Here is a 14,890-nt window from a genome sequence, read left to right on the forward strand (position 1 = left end):
CTCTGGGACCCACCGTCGGACGAGCTGCCCAGGCCTCACCACCACTGCCGTTTCTGTGCTGCCTTCTCGATACATACGTATGTACACTGTATATCATGTGCACACTCACATGTCTGAAGTTTTGTGGTTTTTCAATAAAACATAAAAAAATGCTATACGTGAAACGTAGAGAAATCACGCAGAGAGCAGGTGTCTGGGTTAGAGTCTACGGCTTCGCGTGTTTTGGGTCCAGATTTCTACGCGGAGATGAGGTTCTCTACGTAACGTCGTTGTGGCACACGACGAGAAAATGCGTATGGATCTGCTGGGCATTGATCAACTGCAGGCAGAAAACTGCCAAAATATGGAAGGTGAAAGTCCCACTACACATTTTACGTGATTTCTCTACGTGAACGTAGAGCAGAACAGCTTTTCTTTACTTTACGGGAACGCGAAGAGACTACCCGGGCCTACGTGATTTCTCTGCGTTTCACGTATAGCAGAACCTCTCGATTTTTATCCGTAATTCCGTAGAGCGAAACCTCCAAAACGCCATGCTAGTTGCACGTGTGAGGTGTGCACAGGAATCATCACGTGATCCCATTTTACGATTTCTAAGTGTAGTCGTTCGTTCACATGGCCGCAATCCGTTAACTGCATTCGAGAATTATAAAACTTGGACCAAACTGTGTAATTGAAAGCGCCAAATGTGTGCAGTGAGAGGATGTAAAATTTAGCACAACGCTCACTGATGTCGTCATGATGTTCAAGGACCGCCCGTTTGGTTTGCGATGGTAATAAAATTCAAACAAACAAAAACTTCCACGTCATCTCTACAACTACTCGAATGCGCAAACCAACAGCGTTCCAACTTAGATGGTAATGTAACTTTACATTCTCGTTTTGACTGGATGATCAAAGCAATGCATATTTATTGCAAACAAGATCGATATATAAAACTTGCAAAATGAGAAAGCAAGCATGATTCACTTACCATGGTGTGACGGGGATAAGAACTTGATGTGCAATGTTGCTGACCAACTCTGAAAGCGCTCTTTAAATTTGATTAAAAGTAAATTATCGTGTCTCTTCCCAAGGGAACTCACGAAGGCCGCTAACACCTGGTAAACCCTAGCCGCAGATGCAGCGCATTACGGTGGGGGTGAGTGGATAAGTCTCACCACCACTCGCACAAGTGCTGAGAAACCTCATTAGCCGCATCCATGTTCCCCTTGTGCCTGGCAACAAGTTCCCAGTTGACTGTGGGTAGCAGCACGGCTGGAAAAACCGTTCCCAAGCAAGACTTGAACCAGGTATCTCTGGTATCTCAATCATGGTCTTTGACCAACCCACTGTGCCTGCCTGCTTTAAATTTGATTCCAGAAAGTAATAGACAGACTTGTCAGGCGGGGACTACAACATATATGGCTTTACAATAGACAGGGAAAAGGTTCTCTTGATATCAAGATGTCCAGGATCACTGAGCAGCCGGACGATACGCCCAGACCATTCATATGTGCAAGAGGTAAGCGATGTACATAAATTGGTTTCTCATAATGAGGACATATATAGCAGTATCTCACTCTGGGAATCACGAGATCCATATTTTCTTTGTTCCGTGGCGCATTCAAGATAAATTTTCGAACTGGCGAACGCCATTCGGGATGGTGCTTGTTTCCTCGACCGAAACCATTTCGTTAAGCCAGTGGCAGTATTTTCACAAGTCACAGTTTTGCCAATTCACTTGTCCAAACAAAATGCTTCTATTATAATTATACACTCAACTTTGCGTATAACGACACTCGGCGGGGCATACTGCACACTAGCATATTGATGGACATTTTTGTGATTCCGTTTTTGAATTCATATGCACTAAATGTATTACAACCTTGAAGAAAGAGTCCTTGGATTCTGTCTCCACTGCATGACCGTGCTCTCATTGCTCTGTATAATCACTTTTTTCTCCATGTGTAAGATTGGGATGAGTGCAGCACTGATCCATGTCCTCAAGGAGAAATCTGTGTCAATGGCAAAGGGACTTACAAGTGTGAAGGTAGGCTACGTGATCTGCTGTTTGTTCGAGGAACGGTCTTGCCTCGGCACTCATTGAAATGATTTTCACGAGTATATAAGATTTGAGTATGGCTACTGTAGAGATTGGATCGAGCAATATTATTACCGATCCGAGGGCGGATATTGTCTGGCTCTCGGGTCAGGAGCGTCAACATTAGCCAATCTCGAGACGTTGTTGTTGTTGTTGTTTATTTATTTTACATCGCAAGGCAAACGGGCAGTTCTGCCCAATAACGTTATTATGGAAGCGATGACAACCAGTAAGAGGAGTCGGAAATGAAGAGGAAAATAAATGAAAATAAAAATACGAAAATGGAAGTAGCAATGAGGGGAGGCAGGGTCAAGACGAGCAGAAAAAAATGGATCTCAAATTTACAAGTCGGGTCATCGTAGCATGATTCTATCGAGCCTGATCAGCAGGTTACGAAAGCCATTACATTTAACCGAAGTAAAATACGCGTAGCGTGCGCTTGAATTCACGGACACATACTATGGACTTCATACAGTCGGGCAGGCCATTCCAGAGTCAGCAGCTGGCTTGAAGCGGTCGGCATGCGCCAGAAGCACTGTGGGCCAGGGGGAGTGGAAGGTTGCGTCCCAATTGACCTCGAGTGGTCATGCCTGTCGGTGGGCCTTGCAATACAATTCGGGACGACGTCGGCGAGGGCTCCAAGAAGAGTTGTCTAAAGCAGTGATTTTCAGAGAATATTGTGCATTGTATCGTATTCTTCTTCAGACATCAATCCTGAATGGCATAAGCGAAAGTGGCACCCCCGCCACCTACGCGGACATGCTTTTAATAATATAATAATAAATTGTGCATGCAGGTACTAAGGACACGGAAAGTAAGTAATGCCATTGTTACAATGTGGCGAATGGGGAATTGTTTTGACAAAAGGAGCGAACTTTGAGCGAATTCGGTAATCTGGCCATGTCCGAAAATATTTGGTGGTTAAAGATGTTGACTATTAACCCTTTGAGGACCGAGCACGAGTTAACTCGTCCAAATTATGTACGCTGTATTTACGAGGACGAGTAAACTCGTTCTTACTGTGCATACATTTGTACAGTGCATATAAACCAGTGCTCAAATTATCGCAACTCTGCTGTCCTTTCTCCAATCTCCGCAAATGATAGGCCGTTGGAACATTGCCTCCTTTTAACCCCTGGTGGACTTCATTTACCCAGCAGGACAGTTTGGTCCCAAAACGCTGCGTTCCTTCGATATGCTCCAAAATTAAATAATCGAAAAAATATTCGCCAAGTATTCAAACCACTTACAAGAAGGATGGGCCACCGTTGCACACCACAATAAAGCGCAGCCGAACAAACTATCTTCGCAAGCCGATTCCAGTTACCTAGTAAATTAGTAATATTTAGCTATCCAACTTTCGACTGACGACTTGCTGAGTCCCTCGAACTAATCGATCTATTTAAACTGTCCAAAGGCGGCCATTGCGAAGGCCATCTTCAAGGGCGAGACTACGTTTTGAAATGTGGGGTAGACCACCACCATAGTCTGCTACAACATGTCCCCAAGCGCCGACAAGACTTTAGTGGTCTTGAATAAATTTATTCACTAAAATTAATATCACTTGAGAAAAATTTCAAATTTCTCTTCCACGGTCATGCACTAACTGAATTCAACCGCCTACAAATGCCATTTCGCTCCCACCACTTAGAAACCATGGGAATAACCCCAGCGCTCCCAGAAACTCGAATGAAAGCCGCCGCGAAGAGTCACTTGCTGATCAACAGCTCAACAAGACGAGAAAGAAGAACTGCTCCACCACAACAAATCAGCGAAACAGTGGCGCAAGATGGCCCGCACAGTTCTCCTGTCCTGGGAAGCTAGTGCAAGGTTTTGCAAAGCCCCTGAACGCTTGAGTTTTGTGTGGTCGCCGCTTGGTGCCATGATAAACTAGCCGTTGGCTCGTGGGATGTAAGAAAAACCATTGAGCTCGATACGTGGACCGAGAGCGGATTTCTCTTACATGCGTAGCTGCAGCGCATTAAACTACTCAAAGATATGTGTGGTGATCATGTTAACACTACTCCGCTGGCGAAATGATGCCGCCATGACGCTTTCATCTTCGGTCCATCGTGTTTTCGCTCTTTGCTTTGCATCCCAAAAAATTCCTCTATTTTAATGTCGAAGTGTATCCCGGTTCTCCCTATACCGTAGTTCGATGAATTATGTTTATGCTTTGTTTACGACACAAAGAAACCGCATCTGAACTATTAGGCCAATATCAGCGAAATTGCCCTGATCTTTAGTGTTTTCTGACTTCTGAAGTGTCTTTCGGCCTGTAATTAATAACGTGAATGACGGTGTTTGGAACTTTTTAAATTGAATATTGCATTAAAATGCAAATTCATTTTCGAACCATTTGGCACCTGGATTACCTATGATTATGGTGCATTGCATGTATTCTTTTCGACTCTCTTGTACACACCACAACAACAACAACAACAGCAATAGAACTGCAGGGTCGCGCAAGAACAAAAAGAACACTGTCTTCAGACCAGCATGCACCTTCATGTGCATGCTGCAACTCCGCACTGTGCAGCCAGTGCGTACCGCATACCCAGCACAGTCCGTGAACTCTGGACTGTGCACTCGCGTTTCGAAAAGAACAGCATTTCTTGTTTACTTCGTTGCTCTCATTCAACAAGAAATGAGGCATTTCTCAACAAGTCTAGATTTTGTTTGTGCCGGCCTCAGATCCGTTAGAAAGATAACCATTTTCACGTCTATAAATCGTGTCTTGTTTTCTATGTTGCATGCGAGATAGATCGAAATGAGTGTGAGGACTCGCCAGATGTTTGCGATCCAGGTTTCAATTGTACAAACACCATTGGAAGTTACATGTGTCGTGGTAAGTGTCGCAAGCGGCGTTCATTGAAATGTTTATCAGGCCTTCACCTGGAATATTCTTTACGAAGAACCTTTATATTGTTTTTATTATTCTATCAGCTTTAAAAAGAATTTTGTATTGCTCCTTTCGTGGGAGCTTGCGCTATTCCTGCCGACTTGAATTCTCACTTGCAAGCTCCCACGTAGGGAGCAACACACAATGCCTCATTTATCGCGAAGTCACACCAACGTCTTCTTCACCTTTGGCAAATACCCACTCTCATGATTGACCACACCTTCAATTGTACCATCAAGAGTCCATACCCCCCCCCCCCCCGGGGGGTTATGTACTCTTGGTACCACATTAATAACACCCCTGCCATTTCCCATGTAGCGCTGCACTTTTCCCTAAAATAAGTACTAGTCTGATTTTCATATCTATCGCCTGAAGAGACATCACAAAAGTAACTAACCAGTATGCATTGACGTAATGTCTACGGAACTTCGGCCTAAGGTAATCACCATGGAAATCACCATAACTACAAGATACTGACACAGACAGGAGGCTTATCAGGTAAAGATATACCACAAAATTAGGTCAGGCGGCTGGTGATAATATGCCTCTTGGCAACCCCCGATTACAACTTGACCATTCCCTTTTGCGGATCATTCCTTTCATAGGATTTAGCCACAAAACGCAATTAGAATAACAAGAATGATTTAAATGTTGAGAGCAGCATGCGTACCCCATTTAACTTCCTTAGTTTTTCCCCGCTATGACAAGAAGTGAAGCAGTTGAAGTAAAAGATTATTCCATACGACTAATGATCACATGTAGTTGTAACTGTGGGATTTAGTTTTATCTTTAGTTCACTAGTTCTTCCCTGTGAATTGCTTTTGGCAATTGCTTTTGGGCAATTTTGGCACTAGGGAACCTGGGAAATGTTTCTCTCACCAATCCATTTGGATGAATCCGATCACTCTCAATAGGAACGTTATCATCCAAATTGGGTATTTTTATGCGCCCGTTATCCCATTGTTCCCAAATGGGAACATCCCTCTAACCCAGCTATGTTAACCTCTGGGGTTAAACAACAACAAAAAACACTTGCGTGACAAATCTCGAAATGAAAGAATAAATCCTTGAAGGGTCGGGATGATAAAGGCTAAGCATATTGTGAACGCACCAGCCTATATCAACCAGGATGAAAGCTAAGTAGGAAAATTAGAGAACAAAGTGAATGCGAAGATATTTGGAAAGCGTCCGTCCGTTAGTTTTAAAAGGAAACTTTGCTGACAATAAAGTAATTTGAAAATTGTGTGGCTTTGCTTTTGGACTGTTGCCAACATTTATTTGTTGCTGTATGTGCATTGTGGCTCCACAACAGCACCGGTATATTCCAAGATATGTGCCGAGGTGAATTTCACCATCAGGCTTGAGCAAACTGGATATGGAGATGCGGTCAACCAGTTTAGGTGTGTACTCGTGAGACGCAAAGAACATGACTCTTTGAAGAAGAATCACCGGTGCTATAGGGTAAGATGTGAAATTTGTTATATATGTAGCAGCAGTTACAGAGAGCGGAGTCCTCCGGTTCGATAGAGTGCTCAATGCGGAAGCAGAGCAGTAACACATGAGTCGCAGAGTACCATGCGTCTGGATTGTTTTAACTAATAGTTTCATGCCAGATGGCAATCTTCAGACAATTGATCAGTTGTCTGAAGATTGCCATCTGGCATGAAACTATTAGTTAAAACAATCCAGACGCGTGGTACTTATGGTGGATATGAAATTTCGGGGAACTTTACTTAAGGCGCGATCACACTGCGACCATGAGGACGCGTCCATGTGTCAGCAAAACCCAGAAACGTGGCAGTCGTGCTCGCACTAGGTCTCGTACACACGTAGACGTGAAGTTGTCGCACAAACTTTACGAATTGCAGTTCGTATCCAAAAGAGTTCGTGCGTTTCCAAATAAAGTTGTGGCCCGTTTGGATGTAATTTTCGCATGTTGCATGTCGGTGGAAGTGCCTCGTGGCTCGTATTCTTGAAGTCGACGAAAATAATTCATACAATCATGTAGGTATGGACTCTTGAGGGGCTGATATCCAAGCGCTATGGCTTTCCTGGCCTCGTCGTCAGAGCAAGTGCCAGTGCAGTGGAAATTCCCGTTGTTGTAAGGCCTCTTTTGCGGGCAAAGCAAAGCACAATCATCACCATGTATCAGTACAATGAGTAGTTAAACCCAACACGAATAAAAAATTAAAAAATAATAAATACTTGGGCCGGCTCATCGCAATTGTCGCTTATCTCCTCCGCATTTTTTGACAGGTAAAACCCAGTCCAATCACGATATCTAACTTACTTTTGCTTGGGAGGTTGTGATGGCAAGATCAAATGAGGCACCAAAGAAAAAATGATCGCGACTAGCGCTTTGATTCGCGATGTGTTCGACTTTTTTGGGAAGTGGAAATCTGGCCATTCACTGTCTGTGTTGCCAAAAAAGCCAAGCGCAGCGACCCGAAGACCGGAACTGTAGCAGGGGCAACTGACATCCTGAAGAGCGTGACAGGCATGCGTGCACGGCAGAGGAGTATGAGCGTTATGCTGAAGAAGAAAGGTGTTTTCGATGCGATGCACGCATGCGAGGGAAGTTTTGGTTGTTCCTTTTGTTCCTTCGTGGACCTGGCAGCAGCATTACAAGAGTCGTCGTCAGCGTATCCAGCGGAGCGTATGACAGCTGTCTGGAGACGCCTGTATGCCTCATTCGAAGGCTTTGTTGAAACACACTGTGGTGACACATAGGTCACACTGCCCACGGTTCCTCCAACTGTTCAAGCACCGAAGTGACAGACACAACTGTTCCTTTTCCATTGCTGCCATACGACACTCGACAGGCTGACAAAGCAAGAGATACTGTATCAGTTTACGCCAGCAGCAAGACACCAGCACTTTAATGTCAGCCCATGTAACGGCGGCAGCTCGAGTGATGGAGAGTTAAATATAGCGTCTGGACCTGTAGGAGTGTGAGTGCAAGAGCGCTCCTTCGCTGATTTATTTCATGCATTTTGCTTACCTTGCTTCCCTTCTATGACTCGCTTCACCTGATTCCAGGGCTGAATTTTGTTTCTTGTGGCGGAGAGTATTCATGTATCATGCTTCCTCACTATGCCCATTGAAAATTTCACAGAGCGGCAACAAAACTCCAGTTCTTAGTGGCGATAGATAAGCGACAATTGCGATGAGCCGGACCAAGTATGATGAAGAAAGGAAAAGGACAACATGTTACGAGTTCAAATAATAAATAATAAACAGTTCGCGTACAAGGCAGCAAATGCTAACCTTTCCGCTTCTGTCTCTTTTGAGCTCTGCTACATGTGATGGTTGTGAAAAAAGGAAAAAAACCTCGAGAGAAATGAATGTGCACAACCCGATAGAGACTATTGGTGCTTGCACTCCGTTTCCCACACGCGCACGGATACCACCCCGCACGCACACTAGCACACGCATGCGGGTACTTACATACACCGATCTCCATAAACACCTCTATTCGGTTGTGCACTTTCATTGAACGAGTACACTGTAGAAATTGGTCACTGACCCGAACAACTGATAACGAAGCAACTAAAAACAAAATTGACATTGTCCAAAAAGGGCAAAGAATGCATATAATTATGGCGGTGCGTGCATGAGGACCGCAACTACAAATCAAAATGTGCAAATGTCGAGGATGACATCGACAACCGCCGAATTTCATGAATCAACACACTGGAATTTGAGAAATTGAGCATACTTCAGGCCAAGGTTGAACACAAATACGCTTCACGTCTACGATCATGTTGCCGCCAAGACGTGGCACACCTCTCTGGAGGTCGCCGTCACGATTTGAAACGTGGCCGCGGCGTTTTGGTCAAGGACCGCCTATCGTGGGGTTGACAGCTCTTGTACGTGCTGACGTCCATGCATGTGTAGACATTTTCCTTTCAATTGATATTTTGCCTATACATGTATCCTATTTTCAATAACACCAATGTAATGTCTATATTGCTCAGTTGAACCAATAGTATGATGAAAAAAATACCGCCACACCTAGGTTTTGATGTTCAGAGCCTTGAAGGTTTTTTGCATTGTAGTATGCTAATAAAAGGCGGATAGGCTGAGAGGGAAGTTATTAATAGTTGTGGTGCCGTTGTCGTACCTGTGGAAAGTATTGCGAAAACATAAGCGTGAAAGTTGTTCCTTAACGAAGTTGAATACTCCACCTGGTTCACTGCCGGATGCCAATGCTGAGACATTTGTTCTGATCCTGTCTAGCAGGAATCTAACTGTAAAACGTACATTGGTACCCTCAATGTTACTTCTGCCGTTCTCAACTTTAATTCTGCAATCTTTGCGTCTATCCAGGAACTATTAGGAGACCTCCAGGGAAAGATTGCCGCAATCTGGTTGTCCGGGAAAACCCTCATCAATCTCAAAAGTGGTAATGCAAGTGAAGGGCAAAACCAAAAGGCCCAGGGTGCCGGTATCTGCCGTTCAAGTGAGTGTTAACTTCTTTTTTACTGAAGCGTATGCTGTAAAGATGCAAGAGATATCCCTTCTACGTGATAGTTCTTGTCTCGGTGTGGGTGCAAGATTGAAGAAGGTTATAAGGGGCAACGTGAAACAAATGCTCCCGCCCTAGAAAATGACATGCGGCGTCATGATGTGTCCCATTACCTCATTTAACGCCTATCACATTATTTTGGTAGGGTGCAAAGGAACGCGACGTATGGATCAACTATATTAAAGGGCCCTGCTTGCAAACTTGTTACAGTAGAGAATAGTTGCTTCAAACCTCGTTCCCTTGTGTTTTCTTCTATTTTATTTTAAGTTAAAACTGTGAAATTATATCTAATAATAGCTATGAAAAGTATGAATGCCGCAGACATCACCACGCAACATGACAATTTGTTCAAGGTTTGGTTTTGTGTGTTTCCAAAATCGATTTTCACGCTCCGATCATCAGTGGAAATACGGAACTAAAGAGATCAAGGGAAAAATAAAGGTTAAAAATCCAAAGAAGTGTGACTCATGACGGGTAACTTGTGGTAAATATTCCAAAATGTGAGAGCTGAAATAAAGAGTAAGTGTGACAAACGGGCATGAACAGTGCAGAAACAACTCATGAACACGGGTTGCAAACTCACGAAAATAGCCTAAGTGCTAAAACATGTTCTTTTTGCTTACACAAATCGGGCTTATGCGACGAATACAAACAGCTTCAAGGACCTTCAACTGCTGGACATAACGGGCACGACACAGTACAGAGAAGTGGGAATCATCATACACACTCAAACAATCGGGACGAGATAACAAATGCAAGTACACAGCTGACTTCTTACGAATTTCACCCTCATCAGCTCCATCACATTCCCTGCCACCTGACTCCTCCTCGTCCGTTTTATCACCATCACCACCAGCCGTCTCATCGTCATCCGCCTCGTCATCACCCACCTCGTCGTCATCTGTATCCTCGCCGTCATCCGCCTCGTCGTCATCTGTATTCTCGTCATCCGCCGCATCATCACCCAACTCATATTCACCACCAGTCAGTCGTCTGATACCATCCATGTTCTCCTTCCTACGTCTGTCCCGTGCCACTGTCCTTACCTCATCATTTGGATTTTTAACCTTTGTTTTTCCCTTGATCTCTTTAGTTCCGTATTTCCACTGAGGATCGGAGCGTGAAAATCGATTTTGGAAACACACAAAACCAAACCTTGAACAAATTGTCATGTTGCGTGGTGATGTCTGCGGCATTCATACTTTTCATAGCTATTATTAAACTTTTATCTCCACGTAGATTATTTGTAAATTATAATTACCGTACATTTATTTTAAATGGAAACATTGAAAATGGTCGGACACACGTAACTTATTTATGCGTTAGAGTCCGCCAACTAAACCAGATTTTGCGCAGTCAGACGTGCACAATGAACCTTCCCTACCGTTTCCAGGTTTCCATTTAATATTTTGCTTGGCTCACCATCTCAGCGAGGTTAATTATTTTTCAAATTATTTTAATAATTTTGATAACCGCAATCAATAAGACAAGCTGAATCGACATTAATTTTGTGTACACTTTATTCATGCAATGTAAAACGGTGGAGACAGTTTGCAATAAAAGGATGAAAAAATGAAGAAATAGTGTAGAGAACAATTAAGGATTCAAACATGATTTCGTACAACACTCATCAGGAATCGGCGTTGTACTAACGGACACTGAAACAAAAACAAAATTAATAGTGATATGCTTTGCTTATTCAATAGGGCTAGCCGGTCTTGCATTTCTGGAAACTCATTTCACGTGCATTGTATGTTGTGAAGAGCTTTGAAATTGTTCACTTTCTGCCATTGGGCCCCCAATATGGAGAATCTTCCCTTTCACAACAGTTAAGGTGAATAAATTCTTGTTTTGCATGTGGATGATTTCTACCTTCTGCAATTTTCTGTTTAAATTCTGAGTATCTAACCAAATGTATGAGCACTAGGGCTAGCCGCTTCATTGGTTTGCGCAGGCTACACTAGCCAATGTTGACTATCAGGAATTGTGAGTTTCACATTCATAACATTTATATGATGGCAGTGGTCCGTTCCCAAGACTATGTCAAGTACAACAGTCAGGGGGGGGGGGGGAGCGAGGGGTTTTGTTTTGTATTTGCTGAATTCTCTGCTAGCTTTACTGATTAAATACTTTAAAGTGTTTCCGTGCTATTTTTGTAGAACAGCAGGTTTGCCACCCAAATCCATGTGGGATTAACGCAAAATGCAGACAAGGACGGGCAATCGGTGCTCTTCATCGCTGTGAGAGTAAGTTTCGCTTTGCTGCTTGTTTTGGCTTTGAGAGTATTAACGTCTAGGAATGTTGCATTGCTGTTAGTAAAGTGTTTCAGAACAAATTTGAAGAATAGAACTGTTCGGTATTAGGCACTACTACAAAGTCATGATTTCGGAAAACTTATTTCTCATTAAAGACTTGGTGGACAAGCCGTTGATTATTCACTCTCATTGTAATATCAAAAAGTATTCTTTCTAGACCAAAGAGTGGTATATTTGATAACATTTAATAACGATAGAAATTTTTACGATGCTTCTCCAGACGTTTCGTTGTTCTGAACAACATCGTCAGAGGATAAAGATTCTTCTTTATCCACTGATGATGTTGTTCAGAACAACGAAACGTCTGGAGAAGTATCGTTAAAATTTCTATTGTTATTAAATGTTATCAAATATACCACTCTTTGGTCTAGAAAGAATACTTTTTGATGATATTTTTCATTGCTACCAGGTTCGGCCTCATTTCCTCTGTGCTTCGCTGATGAGTCCACTAAGGACAAAAAAGTCTAATCCGCAGATTGACTCACAAATTCCACATAATTTCACTGGGGTGAATAATGCAGTATGGATTGTTTTCGGTCTCAAAAGAATACTTTCTATCGTTATTAAAGATACATTTAATAACGATAGAAATTTTTACGATACTTCTCCAGACGTTTTGTTCTTCTGAACAACATCGTCAGGGGATAAAGAAGAATCTTTATCCACTGACGATATTGTTCAGAACAACGAAACGTCTGGAGAAGTATCGTAAAAATTTCTATCGTTATTAAATGTTATCAAATATACCACTCTTTGGTCTAGAAAGTATACTTTTTGATGATATTTTTCAGTGCTATCAGGTTCGGCCTCATTTCCTCTGTGCTGCGCTGATGAGTCCACTAAGGACAAAAAAAGTCCAATCCGCAGATTGACTCACAAATTCCACATCATTTCACTGGGGTGAATAATGCAGTATGGATTGTTTTCGGTCTCAAAAGAATACTTTCAAGCCTTCTCGTTAGGTAATTACAGGCAAATGGACATGAACAAAAACAGTGGATTCAAACAGTAAACATGTTTCTGAAGCTGTGTGTATTCACACAAAAAATTCAACCTATGAAAAGAGAAGTAAATTTGATAAACAGTTAGACTATTAGTTAGGTCGTCAAAAACTCGTTCGTTATGCCCATTGGTGGTCTCTTGTTGTCACACCACATTTCACGATTGTTGGGTTTTCTCGCACTTGCACCTTTCTGGCTTTATTGCTTCATGTATATGTGTGGGTCACGCATCTTCACTGGTTTTTTAAAGCTATCTTCTGCTTGGCACTGTTTATCACCTCCTTACTGTACTGAATCCACTGTTCTTGTTGTACCTTTCCCTTTTCCTGTATTTCACCTGACGAGAAGGCTTGAAAGTATACTTGTGAAACAGAAAACTTTCATAATGTTCGAGAAGACCCTTAAGAGAGCATGTGCGAGAATACCAAAGTATATTATGTGGAAGTGAATCTCTCCGATTTCGCTCAAAATGTGCAGGAGGTTCCCTTTGGGTTGTGGATCGACTGTGCAAAGCCCGCTGAAAAGTTTCTTTTAAAACTCCTATTCAGACATTCCTACTAATATCGGCACCCAATTCATTTTGGACTTCAATTTACAATATCTGACTTCATCTGTAGCTCGTTAACACAAACTGGTATCCCTCTCTGCATTCACCAAGCTAGGGTCAGGGCCATAATTATCTTCTTGGTGTGAAAATACCCTTCTTGGGTGTGTTGTGGGTTGCTCGTATGTGACAATATGCGTGTTTTGACAGCTAGCTGAAGTCATGAGCTCTTTTTTGCATGTTGCCTTTTTGCAGGATCACACTGCGGCGCGATTGAGATATCCAACGGTTCACTAGCAAGGACGAAAGTAGATATATCCGCCGAACCCATCCCATCCGTCGAACCCATCTGCGAAGATGGATTCAGTGCATTAGGAGAAAAGGCTACTTGCGGTATAAATGGCTGGTCGTACAATGAATTCATATGTACATCAAGTAAGTCCTAGGACTAGGAGAAGCACACGAGCAGTCCATCATACCCTCCGTTTGGTAAACCGTGCTTCAAGCAAGCACCACTCTCTGCCCGGTATACAGTGTTTAAGGCACCACTCCCCCCCCCCCCCCCCCCCACCACCACCCGGGCTTAAGAGGATTGTGCACGAAGTATTTCACTTATAGTGCTCTTCAAACTAAAACCTCACCATGGATACAAACCTTTAAAGATGTCCTTTTCAAGCACGAATAAAAGCCTTGTGAACATCAGAAAGAAGGAAGAGTCAGGGTTGCTCAGGGTTAGGCAATCCAGGCCTCGACGACTACTATTTTGCTAGTATCCGATACCCCTAAAAAATTTCTTGTAGATTGTGCTGGTTGTATATATGGAAGGCAACAACCTTTAATCCATTTTCTGCAATCATCGCTCCATGGCTAAGAACAGTTCTGTATATTTTTTGTTCAAGTATGGGTAAGTATCACTTACAAATATCTGGGTTTAGATAGCTATCAAATTTAATGTAATTATCTTCTGGTGGCATGCTACGATCATTTTTGCAGGAACACAGTGCGAAGCAAAACGAATTGGCAGCGGGTCATTAGCAGAGACGCCTGTTAATCATGATGCCGAAGTAACGTGTAACAACGGCTCCTACAAGGCATATGACGCTAAGGCCACTTGCACCAAGCCTGGCTGGTCCTACTCCGAGCCCTTATGTCCACCAGGTTAGTAACAATTGTGAAACTGGGTGTCGTCATGCCAGTTGCACTACTAGTCTAGGTTGGTTGTGTTAAGTGCAGATATCCTGGTAATTCGAAGCCACTGTCTACAAACACTTTTCAGCCATCGTTTCGTGTTGACTGTTTTCCTACGTTAGGTTAGTAGTAATTTTGCAACTGGGCTTCGTCATGCCAGTTGCACTTCTAGTCTAGGATGGTTGTGTTAAGCGCAGATGTGCTTCTCATACGATGCCACCGTCTTTCACCACTTTTCAGCCATTGTTTCGTGTTGACTAATTTCCCACGTTCCCAGTGTATGGCGGTCAGCTTTGAACACTGGAATATTTGCTGAGTACTCGGCCCAT

At 43.0% G+C, this 14,890-nt stretch overlaps 1 protein-coding gene across 1 annotated transcript in view; it reads left to right on the forward strand.

Moving 5' to 3' along the window:
* LOC135818928 (neurogenic locus notch homolog protein 2-like) overlaps positions 1-14,890 on the forward strand; it is a 34,631-nt gene that overhangs the window by 3,118 nt on the left and 16,623 nt on the right. Inside the window, exons 4-11 of the mRNA XM_065332111.1 lie at positions 1,363-1,504; positions 1,955-2,032; positions 4,848-4,931; positions 6,298-6,446; positions 9,315-9,447; positions 11,673-11,759; positions 13,629-13,808; positions 14,367-14,531. Coding sequence (XP_065188183.1) covers positions 1,363-1,504; positions 1,955-2,032; positions 4,848-4,931; positions 6,298-6,446; positions 9,315-9,447; positions 11,673-11,759; positions 13,629-13,808; positions 14,367-14,531 — 1,018 coding nt within the window. The remainder of the gene's footprint in view (positions 1-1,362; positions 1,505-1,954; positions 2,033-4,847; positions 4,932-6,297; positions 6,447-9,314; positions 9,448-11,672; positions 11,760-13,628; positions 13,809-14,366; positions 14,532-14,890) is intronic.

Source organism: Sycon ciliatum, chromosome 6, assembly GCF_964019385.1.
Source record: "Sycon ciliatum chromosome 6, ocSycCili1.1, whole genome shotgun sequence".
Taxonomy (NCBI): Eukaryota; Metazoa; Porifera; class Calcarea; order Leucosolenida; family Sycettidae; genus Sycon; species Sycon ciliatum.